Raw genomic sequence first — 18,222 nt, 5'->3', positions numbered from 1 at the left:
TAATAAAGTGGCCTGTTATGAGGTACACTTGAAAATGGTAGTGTATTTTTGAAAAAAATATTTTGAGTGAACCGATTCTAAAGATTCAGTTCACTTGAGAACTGGAATGCACATCACTAGTACAAAACAGTGCAGACAATCATAGTGTACAAGGTTGAAATAGCTGACTGGATAAAGACACGGGCTCTTACTTGATAAGAACTTGGTTCGATCCCAGTTGGGGGACAGTACACTTATATACTTTTATTGTGCAATCAACCCTTTATTTATTCTTTTTTTTTTTTTTTTTTACCTCGTGCAGTGTACCTATTGAAGTGTCCATGAGGTGTACCTACACATATTGTCATATAAAGCAGTTAACCAAATGTCTGATTTTTATGTTTTAATTGGCGAATGAAAAAACAAGGAATAAAACACCAGACACGTTTTAACATATATGTTTATTTGAAATAATAATAAAGTAAATTTCAAACCAGCAATCTAATGTGAAATTGCAGTAGATATATTGGCGTATTTAGGCGTATATATGCATACGCGTTATTTAAAAACTACTACGGGTGTTATAAAATCAAGATTACCCAAAGAGAAGCATAATCTCCCCGTTGTTGCATAACGGCGCATCCCTTCATGCAATAAAGTTTGCCGTTAGCTTGGAGAAAACGTGCATAAAACAAGTGGTGTTTCAGTGAGTGGCCAGGAGGGAGACACAACACGTTCACTGACTGATCCGTTGATGCACGGGAAGGCAGTTCACCCATTGACTCGTTCACGAACGGGAAAGTCAGGATTCGTTCCCTCACTGATCCGTTCTCGCGATGAACTGGAAATGCAAATCACTCACTCACTGACTCGTTCACTCACAGATCCGTTCAGTTGGTGAACGGGAAATGCAATTCACGACTCGTTCGTGAATGGGAAGTTACGTCATTTTCTTCTTCGTTTTGATTTACGGCGTGGTGGCACCAGCTTTAATGCGCATTACCGGCACCTACTGGTTGAAGTCATATGAAAAAAAGAACGAATGACTTTAGGAAGCGATTCGTTCACTCTCGTTCACTGAAACAATAATCGTTCTTTTGAACGAATTGTTCACTCACGAGCCAACACTAACAGCAACACACAAGTTTCCCCAGTCGAGCCCGCAAAACCAGCAAAAATAAGTAATTTATTTTGATTCTCCCAATTACATAAATAAAAAATAAATTACATTAAATAAATAAATAAATATGTCGTTTATGCTTGTTTTTATGCCAGTTGTATCATTTTATTTGATCATATTTATATATTTATTATAAATGTATTATTTATTTATATAAATGTATTATTTATTCATATAAAGGCCGGTCCGTGAAAACATTTCTGACACGTAACCGGTCCGTGGCGCAAAAAAGGTTGGGAACCACTGCCTTAAGCAATCTTCTGTGACATGGGTGGAAAACAATCCTGGAACATTTAATGATCAGTACTGTTGTCACCCTAATATGTTGATAATTTCTGTAATAAAAAAATTTGCATGCATGTTGTCTCCATGACAATCCCTTAATTTAGTTCTGGCGTGGATTCTTCCCGAGGTGCAAGACGTACGCTCGACGCCGTCAGCCGGCAGGTCATCGAAGTAGAGGAATGTTCTAATCAAAGCTTTGTTAAGTCTCTCTCACACACCCACACACACCCACACACGCACACACACACACACACGCATTTGCAAACACACACACACGCATTCACAAACACACACACTTCACAGATTGACAATGGGGCCCATTCATGCAGAGAGACTTGACTCTGGAGGGAAACACAAGCAAGAGTGTCTCTCAGCATTTGGACACATGTAATTGCCATCACTCAGTCTGTCTGATGCTGATAATGGCGCGATGGGAAATTCCTGTCAGAGCACTTTCGCAAGGATTTTTTTTTTTGGCAGGCTCCGTGTTCCACTGCGGGGCAGTCAAATGCGTTATGGCATGCACGCATAGCTGTCATTAAACACAATTTTGAAAAAAAAAAAAAAAAAAAACACAGCATCAAGACAATTAAAACAGTTTGTGTGTGTGTGTGTGTATGTGTGTGTGTGCACGCGTGTGCGTGTGTGTGCATGTGTGTGTGTGCGTGTGCATGTGCGTGTGTGTGCGTGTGTGTGTGTGTATGTTGTTCCCTGGCGTCTGAGGGGGGCTTGTCTGTCAGTTGGACATGTTGACGGACAGTCTCCACCCTCTTCTTTATTTTTAGTGCACTTTGAAACGACATGAAACTGAAGAGGAGTAAAAACATGCAAAGTGGGTCTCGCCTGAGTTGGTGCAATGTTCCTGCGGTTGGCGCTCAGTTCCAAAAAGTGTGCGCTTGGCAGACTGCTTGCATGCACTTTTTACTGCATTGATGCCAGGAAGGCTACAAATTCATTTTTAGAGGGGATAAAACACTCATATTAACCTTCACTTTTGTATATTTGGAAGGAAGCAATGGGAAAAGAAGACTTGGAGTTTCAGTGGATGTGTTCTTTTTTTTTTTTTGACTTAGGCACCCTGGACTTGATGCTGCCAGCCCAACAATATGCCAAACTTTCCTCCAACACGAGGAACACCTAAAGAATCGAATTGAATGCAATAAAACAGTGAAATCAAATATCTCTGCCTTGCCATGCAGGGAAGTATCACCAAGGCCAGTTTAGTCAAAATTCAAACATAGCGGTGTAGTCACATGTTGTACAATAGAGTAAAAAGATATCAATTTATTGTTGTAGGAATCAAACAGTCAAATAGCACAAGAATGATACAGTTTGTCAAACATAAATATTATAAAGTACAAACCTAAACAATTTTACGCAGTTATGATAAATTACAAATATATGGCAGGAATATAATAGAACAGTCGAGAATATACAGCATACCATCAAATCAACATTACCATGACAACCACACCCTTAATACACAATTTGATGCCGTGTTGTCGCCATTTCATCATCAATCAATATGAACAAATTACGGGACTACATCGTTGAGAAATGAATTTAAGACTCAGTATGACTCATACTTGACGTTTGTTGTATGCTCTATGTGGGGTTTTAAAAACCTTACAAGACAATGACATGATGCACGTTCAGGTCATTTTACTGGTGAAGCAGCACGAGTTTGTCCAAGAAGGGAGGCGGTGAAATAGAAAACACTTAAGCTCCGCCCCTTCCACCCACATGGCGTCGGGTCAAGAGTCAGCTTGGACTTGCTTGCGACGTCACGGTACTCTGATGCAGTGGCGCTCGTGAGCGGTTTGTTTGAGGAGAACGTTAGCAGATTGCTGCTACGTGACGCTACACGCCGAGGAGCACGCCCATGAAGTCGGAGCCATTCTGTATCGTAACCGAGGCCCCGGCGGCGTTGTCCACAAAGATGGAGGTGTACTGGCCGGCCTGAAAGAAGGCAACACATTTTGTATTAATTTATAAGTAGAGGTCTGTTTAAAACAGACCAAAGGTTACTACTCACCTGGAGCTCCAGGAGGCCCTGCACGCTAACAGTGAAGATCCGACTGTTACTTTCCAAGCCGACAATCATCTCCAATGAGCTGCAAGACAAAAAAAAAAAGATATTTTGAGAACCATAATTACAGAGACCTTATTTGCAACACCACCCAGTATCCTTCCTGATCCCCGAGTGGCCTACTTACGTGTATCTATGGCAAAGTGACTCGATGCAGATTAATACACGGATATTGTCTCTGGCCTTCAGCTGCGTCTTGCTTCTCTTCACCTCACTGTGATCTGGAAAAAAAAGTTGACATTTGCTGTAACATCGAGACATTGTAGCACTTAATAAGTCATTTGTGTTTTGGCATCTTGAAGTTGGAGTTATTTGAGTGTCCTAAAAATTCAACCTTAAACATATCAGCAATTATTACAGTATATATAACACATGCATTTTGCAGTGAGGTTGAATATTGTAGTTACGAAGCATCATGGGTGGCAACTAACTCTACTAAGTGATCTGTGCATTTTGATTTACCAATGTGGACATTTGCAGAGAACTGGTAGATTCCTGCGATGGGGGCGGTGAATCTACCAGTAGTCTGGTCCATTCCTGAACCTCTCAAGAAGGCTCCCTTGGCTGGCGGCTGAAAACAGTAAGACCAGAGTCAGCATTTTAGTAATAAACATTGCTTTGAAATAACATAAGAGAGATTTTAAGAATAAGGACACACTCACAGATACTTGGGCAAGTTTTACACCTAAAGCTTAGTTGGTTTGACAAGCGTGACTTTCATGTTACCCTAGCTCATGCACAGGGACAGACGAGTAATTCATGTGACAGTTCTTCACACAGGCAATTTATGATACAGTATCTTCCACAAACGGACTAAATTTGCGACCTTGTGTTTTCCGATTATCCGAGCATGTCCCAACTCCACACGGCTAGCCCCCAGCCTGCCTATAAAGGTTCTGCTATGCTAGCCTCGTCAACAGGCGTCTTCCACTACAGCAAACTGTTTCTTACAGTGTCTATTTCTGTCCTCTCCAAACTTTATTCCAAGTCACACACAGAGTGCCTTTTGTGTGCTGTCCAGAGAGTGATGTGTGGAATTGAACTGATATTTTTGACTGGTTGGTCTTTGGGTGGAACTTCTGGCTTAACCAGTGCCAGTTACCACTGAGGGGAGGATGCCTCACACAAACTAAACAATGTCTACCAAACACAAACCCCACCCCAAGAGTTGCTGAGAAGCAAAAAAAAGTTTGAAGAATAAGAGAAGAAAAAGGGCAAATCTTAAGGGAATCAAAAGAAAAAGGTGGCCCATCCACACCTCACATTAAATACACAATTTATCTTATTGTATTTAAACAAATGGATTTGCTCTAACGGAAAGTGCCTTCTTATAACACTTTTACGTTACCGCTGATCTTGAAATGTTGAACTTAGGTACCATGTGACCCACTTTTGAGTCTCCAAGCCAACACCTGAGAATCCCTGATTTAAAGTTCTCAGCTATTCCGTGCATTCTGAGTTTCAACTTAAGCATGGAAAGAACACAGATGGGCCTGAACTGAGATGTGAACCCAGAATATCAGAACTGGGAAGATGCCTACAAGATGTTAGCGTGGATATAACTGAGCAGAGTGTAAATGTGAACATTTGCAACATACTGTTTGAAAATTCTGGAGCTCCACCAAAGTCTTCTTGTCAACCACCATGGGCCCCTTGAGTTTGCAATGGAAAGCTTCGTCGATCCGCCGGTAGGAGGTCATGCCCTCCTGCAGCGTGAGGAGAACTGCGGGAAGGTGGCTGGAAGTGGGTTGTCGATCCACAGCCACGGCCCGTCTCTCCGTAGCCTCTGTTAGAAAGACATCATCGCAAAGGTCGAGTTAATATTTTCATACCCCAACGGCTTATATGCAAAATATCGGTTGGACAACCTTTTATCATTTCTTTGAACTCTTGGAGGAGAACTTCCTGGGTCACCTCAGCTCCAGGTGAGCCGGGTGGTCCTTGTGGGCCAGGAGGACCTGGAGGACCAGGTGGGCCTGGCTAGTGAAGAACAAAGACCAATTGTTAGCAAACAACCAGGTCATTAAAGTCACATCATGTTGCTTGTGGGCTAGTGATAAGGAGAACAAGAGAAAAGCACAACAATGGAAGACGTATTTCTTCTTGACAGGTGACTCTTTATTACAAGAAGAAGACAACTTTCGGAAGTCTTTTTTTCATCTCCCAAATCAGTGTTATGGTACTGATCAGTAGTTTATTAGCATAATCAATATTTTGTTGCCATCTTCTGCCTTTACCAGAGGTCTTTTCCGTTTGCGGCATTTTGGCGGGAAGTTGCCAACCGGTCGTTTGACAAAGTCCATCCATGATCCCAATGGATCCACTCTCTGGTTGTCAGAAACCTGCAACGAGAGGGTAATATTACCTTGGGTTTGCAAAATAGGAGGAACAGTGTAAAATACTTTTATAGCGAGCATACGCTAGCCGCAAAAGTTAATCATTTGTAAACAGGATCAAATTCCTGTTTTTCAAATTTGCAAGTCTAGGTAAAAAAAAATCTCATTTCGTAGAATACTCGAACTTTGTTCATGTTTTTGGTTTAATTTGTTTTGGAGGCAAAATGATTTATGTCAATGAATGTTACACGTTTTTCCTTTACTCTTGTAGTGGAGACTTGCAAAAATCCTGCCCCTATTGATTTGGAGTGTAAATCAGTTATTTGCCACTTTATTTCTAAAAACACTGTGGCCACATTAATCCACTCAAATTCATCACTCGGTGAATCATCCATAATAAATAAACGCCTCTGACACTTCGGACAGATGCCACCCTTTAGTCTGTACATTCATAGTCCAATTTAAAAAGCAAATTAAAAGTAATTCAAATTTTAAAGATCCAGTTATTAGATGAAGAAAGTTTTTCTCTCTACCACAATTTACTTCAAAAAATGAAATGCATTTTTCTTGATTTACCATATTAAATTAGATCAATGCTCTTCTTAAAAGAATCACTTACTGTATTGCTAATTTCCTCCGTCCAGATATTTCATTCGGATGCCATGTCAAATCTTACTTTCCCAAACAGTCTCAGACAAAATGTAAACAAAGTGAGTGATTTCTTAGCATGTGGAATGTTCCTTGAGCAAGACAGTTGAGAAAAAAAAAACTTTGCAATGCATGTAAGTGCGATGGACTGCCAACATTTGTTTATAATAATATAATAGTTTGTAGCGTGTATCCAGGCTTCACATGATTTAATATTGTTAGTCTACTTTTTACTGTGTGTACAACTCACTTTTGATAAGTTACCACAGGCCCTCCAAATGTTCCAAGATATCTGGACACAACATTTTCACGCGTGTATTTTGATTTATGTCAAACGAGAGCCTGAATGAATTCCAATTGCATTCATCTTAAGCAGCCTTTCACCAAACGTCAAACGTTTGCAGTCAAGATAGATGAGGAGATAAAGACGAGCCACGAAAGGTGAGTCGTCTGAAATGGAATTTGTTTAAGTTTGGCAGCAGGACGCAGATCACTTATCTGTAAAACCAACACCGTTTTTTTTTTTTTTTTCACAGTACAAGACCTGCCTCTTGTTCCACTGCAATAAAAGAAGTGGCTTCTTGTTTGCCTTCAAAATGTGCTGGAATCAAAACACTTTCTCCTCCCTCGCTCTCCCTCCCTCCCTCAAATATTTGGAGTTTCTCCTCTGTCTGACAGCAGACTAAATAAACAAGTTAACATGTTGGATTTTCATGGTTTTTGTTGTGCTTCTCAGGCTGGGAAACACACAAAAGCAATGAAAAGGAGAAGTTATGAGACTTCTTTTCCAGCTTCCATAAAACAGAGCCTCGTGAAAAATTTCCACAGAGAGTTTTTAGGAATAAGTACAGTTTTAAAGGGATATTCTTCGAGTGTGTGTATATGTGTGTAGTTTCCAGCCATCTCTGTTAACATGAAAACGGTAAATAATTTTTTTTAAATAAAAGCAGGAGATGAACAAGCTGACTTCTTTTGAATAATATTATAACTGGTCACCATGGCAACCAAATAGTGACTGCAGACCAGACTGCAGGAAGGAGGCAAACAACATTTCTCAAGCCAAGCACTCATCATGGTAAAGACTTTGGGTTGTTATTTTTAAGTGCCATAACAACGCCATTAATGATCTGTAAGAGGAAATACTGCAGTGGCTTTGTCCAAAGGGTGCTTAAAATTTTCTGTGATAGAGAGCAAGATGCCAATGAGCATTTAATGCTGTGAATTGATAACCAGCAATAACTCAACACTACATTACTATCGTTTGTTTCTATATCAAGGGGGAACTTAATCAAAAAGTATGTTTTCAATGTTGCCCATTTTGACAAATCCACAAGATTAAAAAAAATAGTTAATTAGTTTATATGCTAGGAATATTAGTTGAGGGTACTGTGTATTAATATTTCTATTCTGAAGCAGCAACATTAGCAAAGATAAAGGCCGCAAATTCCAAAATAAGTCAAAACTTCACATTAGTCATGCGTTTATGTCATAGAGCAGACGTGTGAGTCATTATAGCACTGGCTTTGCGTGCATAATAAAGACAACATATCATTAACAGCGATTCATCCGTACGCTTGTTATCCTCTTCAAACACACACGCACACACACCTACCTGCACACACACACAATTGTAATTAAACTATTAAAATTTTGCCCCTCGAGGATTTTATGTCCTCAAGGATAAATGTGAAGAGCCAACGTAATTATTATCTTAATTTGTGGTCTGAACATTACAGTAATTATTGTATAAATAATTTAATCCCCATTTGAAAGAATGATGCACTTGTTCCATTCGCTGTGAACTGTTTCAGCACAATGGAATGCTCCGATGGCATTCAAAGAAAGATACGTTCATTTCAAGAGAGCGCTTGTCTTACAGGCTTTTTACATGACAACTTTATGAACGGAAAATTATTTTTAAAATGTTTGTTTCAATTTGTGTGATGAAAATGCCGTCATTGTGAATTACTTACTGACAAAGCGTACAATAGATTATGAAATCATATACAGTTTATTTAACATCGGCCATCCAAAACATAGTTTTGATTAAAACTTGGAACGACAAGCTAGTTGAGTGACAACTGTGACTCACAGTACACCAGGAGTTGGTCGACAACGTTTATTTTTCGATTGGTCGCTTTTATAGAAAGGAGAAGGAAGCGAGGAGGACAGAAGTTTGAAAAGGGTAGGATGAGAGTTCAAGAGAATTTTGTTTGCCAACTTCTTTGTTCTTGAAACGTGCAGCAAGTCTTGAAGAGTGGAAAGATGGGCAAGCATTCTTTTTTATACAAGTCTAACTGTATGTTGATTGGTCTGATATTTTCAAGTGGGTGCCCTGGTACCAGTCTGACAGCCGACAAAGAACACCGGGGCCCCATCTTTGATCACTACCGATGCAGGAGTGCCTGGAAGTGGCCTCATCAGTCAACAGCCCAAAGTGAGGGAACGTGTCAAGAAGTCTGTCTGAAGATGAGAGGCTTGAAATCAGCTCAGCGGCATTTAACCTTCTCAGTGCTGCCATGCCACAGATACACTCATCCAGATTGGGGCTGTTCACAAAACAGTTGTTAAGTGAAATCTATCTATCTATCTATCTATCTATCTATCTATCTATCTATCTATCTATCTATCTATCTATCTATCTATCTATCTATCTATCTATCTATCTATCTATCTATCTATCTATCTATCTATCTATCTATCTATCTATCTATCTATCTATCTATCTATCTATCTATCTATCTATCTATCTATCTATCTATCATGTGACAATTAGTACAACTTGGAACTGGTGGAATTGTAATTTTTTTTCTATTTGAAGTTGCTGCATAATTATGCCTTTGGGACTAAAGCATAAAAGGACGTCTGTTTATTTTGTTGATTCATGCAGGGGCAAATGGTTAATTTTATATGAAGTCATAAACAGGAAAACATGGCTGAGTGCTAAGAAAAATACTAACAGTACTCTGGGACTCCATCTCAAGCATCTCCTGTATTTTTCCATGAATTCTGCTCAAGTTTACAAGTGCTCAAGTACAAGTTGGCGAACAGGGGCAGGGAGCTATGTTTTGTTGGTGATAAAAAAAAGGGGAAAAAAGAACGTGTTGCACAGGCAGGCTTAAGACTGGACAGACAGGATGATGAAGAGCTTTATAATCCTCTTGTTATTTTTCCATGCCTGTGCTGCTCCCTGTGCAGTCATCCATGCATGGCTGGAAGGGGATCACAGCGCACCCATCACAACCAAGAGGAAGGGATCCCGAGGCCATGTGGGATCAGAGTATCTTGTTAACCTGAGTGTATCCAATTTGCTGACATGAGCCAAATTATATCTTTTGGAGAATACTTGTTGTGAATATTTGGGACTAAAATAAAAAAAAAAAATCTAATCTGAAATGGAACAATTTCAAATTCTACCCATATTTTTCCACCCAACACCACTTATGTATTTTGAGCATCAACCAATCGGTAAGTACTGAACAAGAGGAGTGTCCCTGGTAGAGGTTGATCCCAAAATGTCACCAAGACTTCACCAGGAATGAGAGAGAGGAAACAAAAGCCTCACCTTAGGCTAAATCCAGCCGTTTATCAACACGCCGGTGTGATGTTTGACTTGACTCCCTCCAATTACAGCTATTGCGGATTCCTTGGAGCTCTCAACAATGACAGATTGCTCTCATCTTTTGTTTGGAGAGCAATGAGGCTTACGTTCTCTTGAGAGTTTCAATTGAAACAAGGACGTGGGCCAGGTAGCATTAAATTGGATTGAAAAGTATCACAAGGCTACATTTTACTAGCATTATTATTACAGTCGTGGCAAATGGAAAATGATCCGAGGTTTGCCCACTGCAAGCAGCCCACACACGCGATTGGTCATCCTGAAAAACTGTTTTCAGTTGGCATGAGAGGGGAAAAAAATGTAAATGTGCAGTGTAAATGTTTGGCCCGTTTGACAACACACATTTCACGCCAGGTCACCTCTACCAAACATGTTGTTTTTCTTGCCATGTGTCGAGCGATAAACTTACTAAATAAGCAGTGTGAGGTGTTTCGGGCCACACTTTTGACTCTGAAAGCAGAAAAGTGTGGCTAGAGCAGCAACGAGCTAACATTTTGTAGTTTATGTCAAGCTGCATGTTCAGACTGTCATCAGAGGTGACAGCATGGAAAACACACTCTGGCGTTAAACTGGATCTGTTGGAGGCTGTTTACAGGACAACCGTGTAGTAAAAACTGCAACATGTTTTGAAAGTTGTAGAAGCGAGTAAAAAACACAATTGTGTAAAAAAATATTTGTAGATTATGTAAAGTCTGCTGTGATTGCGGGAAATGAAAACAACGTTAGAGGGGAAGGACAAGGGAGGATTTGAACAGGAGCTAATCCTTACCAAGGTGTTCTCTTTCAGTATCCCTTCTAACGGGTTTTGTGAAGACCTTACACAGCAGGTTGTCCCACTTTCCAAGGCCGCACCGCCCCCCGATTGGATGTCCCAGACACAGCGGAGTCAGACCGGGTCTTTGAATGACAGAATCAATTGACTGGGAAGAACACCGCCAAGGTTCTCAAAATATCCGCCCACCTAACGTTCACGGGAATTACATCATGGCAAAGAGCCGACTTTGGTGGACCTCTGGAAGGGTAGGAGGAGGGTGTCGGGAAGAAGTTTGTGAAAAATACGAGACGCCCCCGCACCCTGTGGGACGGGACAGAGGAGTGGAATCCGAGTGGGTTATAATCTCGTCAGACTTTAGAGTTGACACAAGGTCATTCTTCATTGGTTCTGCTTTTACAGGGCGGCCCAAGCCAAATAAACAGCAGCGGACCACAGCCACCTACACGGTGTTTTATAGATACAAAGGAGAACTCACTGCTTGTTTCCACGGGAGTAAGATTCCAAAGGTAGGGGTCGAAGGGAAAGAAAGACGGTATATCGGACTGTGTGCGTTGTATGCCAACATAATGGGTGGGCTGAAAGCAAACAATCGGGCCTGGTGGAAAACTCTCACTAATATGCATCACCCATAATAAACCAAAAAACAAACATTCATTCCTGAGGTGCTCTTGAGCAAGGCAACCAATTCCCATAGGCGCTGGAAAGCTGATCACTGCTGTTTAATACCGGGAGGGTTCACGTGTAGATCAACTTTATCGATCAGCTGGAGTTCATTTGGCTGCAGCGACTTCCTGACCTTGCTTACCAGGCTTCTCGATGAAAGGGTAGTGCGATGTGATGCTGAGGGAAGGTGTCCAAAAATTGATGATTCACACTCTTGATCAAGACTCAAGAGGCTCGTGGACTGAGCAGGTTGTCAATTTAACACAAGCCAGATAGGTTCACAATACACCACAAGCAAAACGTACCATCTGGCAAAGCACTCTAAGATTGGTAAACGTAGATAAGTGTCACCAGCGGCTGAGCATCTACGTTGTTGGCCGGAGCCTTTACCCTCTGGGAAATCTCCTCTGATAACAGTGAGTCCGACCCGTTGGGGTAGTCGCACGGTGGTGCCGGAATGCTAAGCGTTGAAGGAAATGCAGTTATTGCGCCTTCTTATAGCGCAGACCAGCTGGTGGAAGGAAAACTTTTTGGGTCATCTCTGTCCGCCAGTGTTGCACCTGTGCTAGTCCGAACCCCGTAGGGCTGACAATATTCTAGCCAAATGTTAAGACACAATCAGGAGAGAAGCCTCTTATTACACTGAAGTGTGCTTGTTTCGTTCTGAACATAGGTGAGACAGTGATCCGAGAAAACAAATGGACGGGGTTTCAGTCTCCCTTTATGACAGAACCAAAAACAGCAACAAAAGAACTCATCACCTTTGTTCTGTCGCCAGTATTATGAGAAGCGTGCAATTCCCACCTGATCATGAAACCCCGTATTTGTTTGGAGAATAGTTGGAGGACATTCACACTCGACTTCACACTAATTGATGCTCTGATCAGCCTCTAGCGGTGCACATTCCTGGCATACCCGTGGAAGTCATCCATTAAGAATTTCACACATTTCAATGCGGCCTGCTGAGGTTTGACCCAAGAGGTCACACCTGTCCCCCGCGATCGTTCAGCTTTTCCGCTCTGGGACGGCAAAATGGTGATAAACCTGTTCATGTCACTTATCACTATCTGCTTACACAAAGAAACACTCACATGGTAAAATTATACATTGTTTTAAAGAGTTTCAGTCACTACCTTGGGAATTCCAGACTCTTCTTCACTGTTGTACAGAGTCACATTGTAGGTCTCGGTGTGTTGCAGTGGTGTCTCCTTCAGCTTCTTCCTCTCCTTTCTAGCTTCCACTCCATCCAAGACGTAGGAAGTCCAACAAATGCAAATCGCCACAACCAAGGGAGCAGTCCCACACCTCATCTCCACAAAATTTCACCAGGATCCTGATGAAGACGGAATACTCTTGAGGAAGCGTCTATTCAAGGATGCTCAGCGGCTCCAGACGTCCTGAATGATGGGAAGGAGCCAAAAAGAATAGAGCAACTCCAAGAGACAGTCACACTGACTACTGCAGCTGAGCCCCCCACCCCCAGCCCCTTTCACCCCACTTCGGCCACTTGCTGCAGACTTACTCAACTATGAAATGTTTCAAGCAGAATGCTCCGAGGGTATGACACATGGGCTCAGATCTGACAGCAAATAAACCCATTAGTGAGATTTTTCACGCTTTCTGCTCTGTTGGGGGGTGAGCTGAAAGATGGGAGGTAGGGGGCAAGGGAGTGTACGGGAAGAAGCAGCAGCAGCAGCAGCAGCAGAGAGGAGGGGTGTCAAAAACTTGAGGCTTTGCAACGGCTGCTTCTTCTCACTCTCACTGTGCAGTGGATCCGGCAAAGTGATGCTGTAATGGCTAAAAGTCGAAGGTCAGCCAAAGACGGGGGGGTTGTGAAAAAGATGTTGCTGCTGTCCACTCATGGGACAATTGGACACAATAGTGGGAGGTCCAGTCTTCCGAATCTCTTCCCAGTGGTTCCTTTTGAATATTCCTTAATCCTATCACAGGGTCGAGCTGTGATCTTTTTACCGCATGACACTCAGGTGCCGGGGTGGTTCCCTGAAGGTCGTCTCCCCCCAGCAAACTCACATCTGTTTGACATCAGACGCCAGGAATGAGTTTTGTTGTTGCTCTCTGTATATCCATGTTCTCCCCTGTTCACTTTCTGAGTGTTCACAAGGGAGCACGGTGGAGTTTATATCATGAGCTATCCTCCCACCCCTCTCCTTCTGCACTGTTGGCAAACACACAAGCTGGCCCAGGTCTGTTTTGTCTCACCTGAAGCACAAGAGCTTCTTTGGCAACAAATTATTTATGCATGAAAATTGTTCAGACATCTCCAAAACACTACGCTGAGATCCAAGTTGCCTTAAGCACTTTCATCAATCGTATTTTTAATAAATCTACTGAAGAGAAACAATGTGGTGGTAAATAGCAATTTGGCAATTAAAAAATGCAAACCTTAACTGAGGTGGAGTTAATCTGGTATTTACTGCCTTCAGTGCGAATCTGCGTACAATAAAACTGTATCTTTGAAAACCTGTTAAAATACACGATTCTGATTTTAGTATGCAGTTATACATTTTAGCATTGTGCCATCTAGCGGCAGAAAGGTGAAGTAGCGCTGTGGCCATAGAAATGTACATCAGAAGCATGAAATTCTACCTAACGGGCGCGCCATATTCTATGTGACAAAATGATGTAATAATTGCATAGTTCCCTATATTCCGCATTCAGTCTGGATTTTTTTTTTTGGGTGTAAACGGTGCACGTTTCCCAAAGGTAGAACACGAGAATGAGAGCCCAGTTGTCAATCTTGCTCTTTTCATTACTGATCAAAAATCATTCCCCTTGTAGATGTAAGCCTTACTTTTATTCAAGAGAAAAAGCTATTTCGGCGCTGTTTTTGAAAACATTTCATTTTACTCCATCTATGTAGTTTTACGAAAACATTTCCTTTTACTCCATCTATGTAGTTTTAATCTTGTTCTCAGCTGTAATTGTTAATATTTTTTGAAATTTCAGGAGAGCACTGACTGGGGCGGAGCTGTCTTCCATTTCTGGAAGTTTGCTTAGTGCTGTGCCATGAAATTCTTCCTACTAAGATATTAATTTATAAGTGGTTAGGCCTCAAAGATTGGGAAACGAGTGCAAGTCCCACTTCCTAAAAAAAGGTCTCACTTCCTGTCGTCAGTTCCTTAGTAGCTCGTCATCAGGTCGTCATAACAAACAGCGAGCACTTTGCCAGATCGTGTGACGTGTATTTTATCAGTGAACGAGAACTTTCCCGACAATTTTTTGGGTCACTTTCGTTATCGAGCGGAGACACATCCCACATTGGACGACGAATCGTGAAAGCCACGTCTACAGGAAGCGACATTCATCTTTGCTAGTCCCGCTGTGGGGAGAAACGCGTAGAACTGGTTTACCATTAGCGGTTTGGCACCACCTCGCTTGCCTACCACCTCCCTACGACGTCATCGTTGGCAAGAGGTGCCTTTATAAAGGTTCTTCTCAGGTATGTTCATAATTGAGCTGTGATTAACATTGCTGCGCTGTTAGCCTAGCGTTGCTACATTAGCCAGCTGTGCGTGAAGTACACACGGCGTCTTAAAGTTGTCCAGCGTGTATGGCAGCGTCCAATTTTTCTTTCTTTGCTAATGTCAAAAAACTACGATCTGGTAGCCACCGTAACTTCTTAAAATATCTAAGCAATCACCGTTCCGTATGTTCTATGCTTGTAATTTGAGACAGGAACTACTCATAGACAAAACCTAAGGGGTCAAATGACCATTGATCAACACTTGATCTAATGCCGTAAAATGGTCTAGACTTGTGCTTTTGAAGTCTGACATGTATTCTGAAGTGGTTCTTGCCTCTCCACAGAAAATCATGGCAGTTCAAAGAAGACAAAACATTCTGGCTGTGTCGCTGTCCTTATGGATCTTACTGCTGGACACTAATGTAAGGGCTCGGCCGGCTAACATGTCAGCCCCGAAAGACAAGAGCTTAGCCAATAAGGACGACAATGAGATTCTTCCGCCAGACCACCTGAATGGCATGAAGATGGAGCTGGACGGCCACCTCAACAAGGACTTTCACCAGGAGGTCTTCTTGGGCAAAGACATGGAGGAGTTTGACGAGGACTCTGAGCCCAGGCGGAACAGGAAGAAGCTTATTGAAATCTTCTCCAAGTATGATCTTACCTTGAAGAAGACAAAGTGCAGAAAATGCTGAATGTTAAATACTGAGTTAGATTTGCATTTCATCAAACAACAAAAAAAGGCTTACATGATACAATGTAGAGACACTAGAGATTAGATGTACATACCAAAAGTTGAAATGTTTCTGCTTAACGCCTCTCTCCCAGAGTGGATTTCAACAAGGACCACAGTGTGAGCGCCAAGGAAATGCAGCGCTGGATTATGGAGAAGACAGAGGAACATTTTCAAGAGGCCATGAAAGAGAATAAGAACAGCTTCCATGCCGTCGATCCAGACGGCGACGGTAGGTCTGTGTGGATTTAGAAACAAGTCAGTATTTGAGTTTGACTATTTAGGTCAGACAGAACCTTTGGGCACAACAACAAGTACTGGATGAATTTGATTCTTTCCAACATTGAATACTCACATTATGATTTGCAGATTATTTAGCCCAGTTCAAGTCATTTCATGATGACATAATTTTGTCCCCTTGTCTTTACAGGTCACGTGACATGGGATGAATACAAAATCAGGTTTCTTACCAGCAAAGGTTTTACTGAAAAGGAACTTGCAGAGAAAATCAAGAATAATGAAGACCTTAAACTGGATGAAGAAAGTAAGCAGAGAACTCCATGGAATATTTCCTGCATTTGTGTTCCTTGCTTATAAGTTTGGGTGAAAAGAACATACAAGAAAAAGTTGATTAATAACATAAGATGATTACAAAAACAAAGACAAGGCAGCCGTGTTTATGTAGTTTGTAACTCCACACCATTAACCTACCTAAGTAAATCAGCAAATCTGCAGGTTCCAAACTGCACGCAAGAAGTCGTCCACTGTACATGTTTACGTAGTGTTGTCATCGTCAGAAGTTCTCAATGACATCATAAGTGACATCTTTCTTCATGGTACTGCTTTCAGCTCAGGACATTCTGGAGAGCCTGAAGGACCGCTGGTTTCAAGCTGACAACCCACCAGCAGACCAGCTGCTCAATGAGCAGGAGTTCCTTTCCTTCCTGCACCCGGAGCACAGCAGAGGCATGCTCAAATACATGGTCAAGGAGATCATGCGAGACTTAGGTGCCGTCTCATTTTTAGTCTGCATTGCAGGCCTCGTGTCCTTTGATGGTCATTTACTGGCCTCTAAAGTTTTTTTTTTTTTTTGCATTGGACAGCAGTGATAATCTGTTGGTGGCATAAACATGTGTTTAAATCTAAATGTATCCTTTTCCTTTCCAGTTTTGAATCCAAATGTGAACCGGATGTTTTGTGCTTGTTTTGCAGACCAGGACGGTGACCAGAAGCTGACAGTGTCGGAGTTCATCTCTCTCCCTGTGGGTACTGTGGAGAACCAGCAGGGCCAGGAAATGGATGACGACTGGGTCCGCGAGCGGAGGAAAGAGTTTGAGGACGTTATGGACTCGGACCACAACGGCATCGTCACCATGGAAGAACTGGAGGTGGCCGCTTCTTCGGTTGCTATTTGCTGAGCCCTGCCAAGCACACAGATTTTGGGAATGAGTAATCATAATTGCATGTCAATCTAGATTTAAGCTCAGTTTAGTAATACTGAAAACCAACATGTACCCAGAAAGGAATAATCTTCACCTTTTGCTAATATGAAATGATTGAGTACAAAGAAATGTCCAAATGTTTTTTTTTTTTTCCTCATGGTTGGAAGCTAACATCCAAAGCTTGAATTTGTGGTGCTTTTCTGTTTGACAGGAGTACATGGACCCAATGAATGAGCACAACGCTCTGAACGAGGCCAAACAGATGATTGCAGTGGCCGACGAGAACCAGAACCACAATCTGGAGCTGGAAGAGATTCTTAAGTACAGCGAGTACTTCACTGGCAGCAAACTGATGGACTATGCCAGGAACGTCCACGAGGAGTTCTGAAGAGGCCATGTTTTTTTTTTTTTTAATGTCGACTCGAGTTGGCTAGTCTCGTTGGGGTGCGGACTACGTTCAGGCAAAGCGGCTGTACTCGTGAATGTGTCGCACCACGTTCACAATTGATGAGTGCGCATTTGCAATATGTGCATATGACATGTATCCCTGGATGAGACTGAAAGAGCAGTTTGTGAGTGTACAGTGTAAATATTCAATATCACTCGCATGCAGCAAATTTATCTTGCTCATTAAAGTGGGGTTCACGTAATAGTTTGTTAAATAAAAGACAAGTAATGTAACAGATTAATATATGATCACAAATGCTCAGGTGTCAGCAAAACTCTAGCATTTATTTAGGTCAGCTGATATTCTTGCCCAAATATATATTTATATGAGCACCACTGTGTCACATGTTTAATAGGCTCATTTTGGAATTGTTTTTTTTTTCTTTAGCAGGTTTTAAAGTGTACATAAATGTGGTCCAGAAGTCTGTAGTTCTATTCCCTGTACTGTTGGAACGCTGCTCAGTGATGTGTAAGAAAAAGGGCAACATTGTGTCACACCTGTTGCAGAGGCACTGCGAAATAAATATTTCCTTACCAAATGA

At 41.8% G+C, this 18,222-nt stretch overlaps 2 protein-coding genes across 3 annotated transcripts; one reads left to right on the top strand and one right to left on the bottom strand.

The window, feature by feature from the left end:
* Positions 1-2,700: 2,700 nt before the first annotated feature.
* On the bottom strand, positions 2,701-13,720 carry c1qtnf12 (C1q and TNF related 12). Of its 2 annotated transcripts, XM_049752307.2 has the most exons (8): positions 12,708-13,713; positions 5,771-5,875; positions 5,402-5,513; positions 5,132-5,319; positions 3,996-4,104; positions 3,661-3,754; positions 3,480-3,558; positions 2,701-3,403 (listed from the first exon to the last, which is right to left on the bottom strand). In XM_049752307.2, the coding sequence occupies exons 1-8, from the start codon at positions 12,882-12,884 to the stop codon at positions 3,305-3,307; spliced, it is 963 nt and encodes a 320-aa protein (XP_049608264.1). In that variant the 5' UTR covers positions 12,885-13,713; the 3' UTR covers positions 2,701-3,304. The 2 variants fall into 2 exon arrangements, with proteins under 2 accessions (XP_049608264.1, XP_049608265.1); XM_049752308.2 differs by lacking the exon at positions 5,771-5,875 and having other exon boundaries at positions 12,708-13,720.
* A 975-nt stretch (positions 13,721-14,695) lies between these two features.
* Positions 14,696-18,222, top strand: sdf4 (stromal cell derived factor 4). The gene is made up of 7 exons (XM_049752306.2): positions 14,696-15,034; positions 15,403-15,710; positions 15,887-16,023; positions 16,222-16,335; positions 16,641-16,799; positions 17,004-17,179; positions 17,445-18,222. Exons 2-7 carry the CDS (start codon positions 15,409-15,411, stop codon positions 17,619-17,621), a joined length of 1,065 nt encoding a protein of 354 aa, XP_049608263.1. The 5' UTR covers positions 14,696-15,034; positions 15,403-15,408; the 3' UTR covers positions 17,622-18,222.

This window comes from Syngnathus scovelli, chromosome 2 (genome assembly GCF_024217435.2).
Source record: "Syngnathus scovelli strain Florida chromosome 2, RoL_Ssco_1.2, whole genome shotgun sequence".
NCBI lineage: Eukaryota > Metazoa > Chordata > Actinopteri > Syngnathiformes > Syngnathidae > Syngnathus > Syngnathus scovelli.
This window is presented reverse-complemented; position numbering and strand designations above follow the sequence as displayed.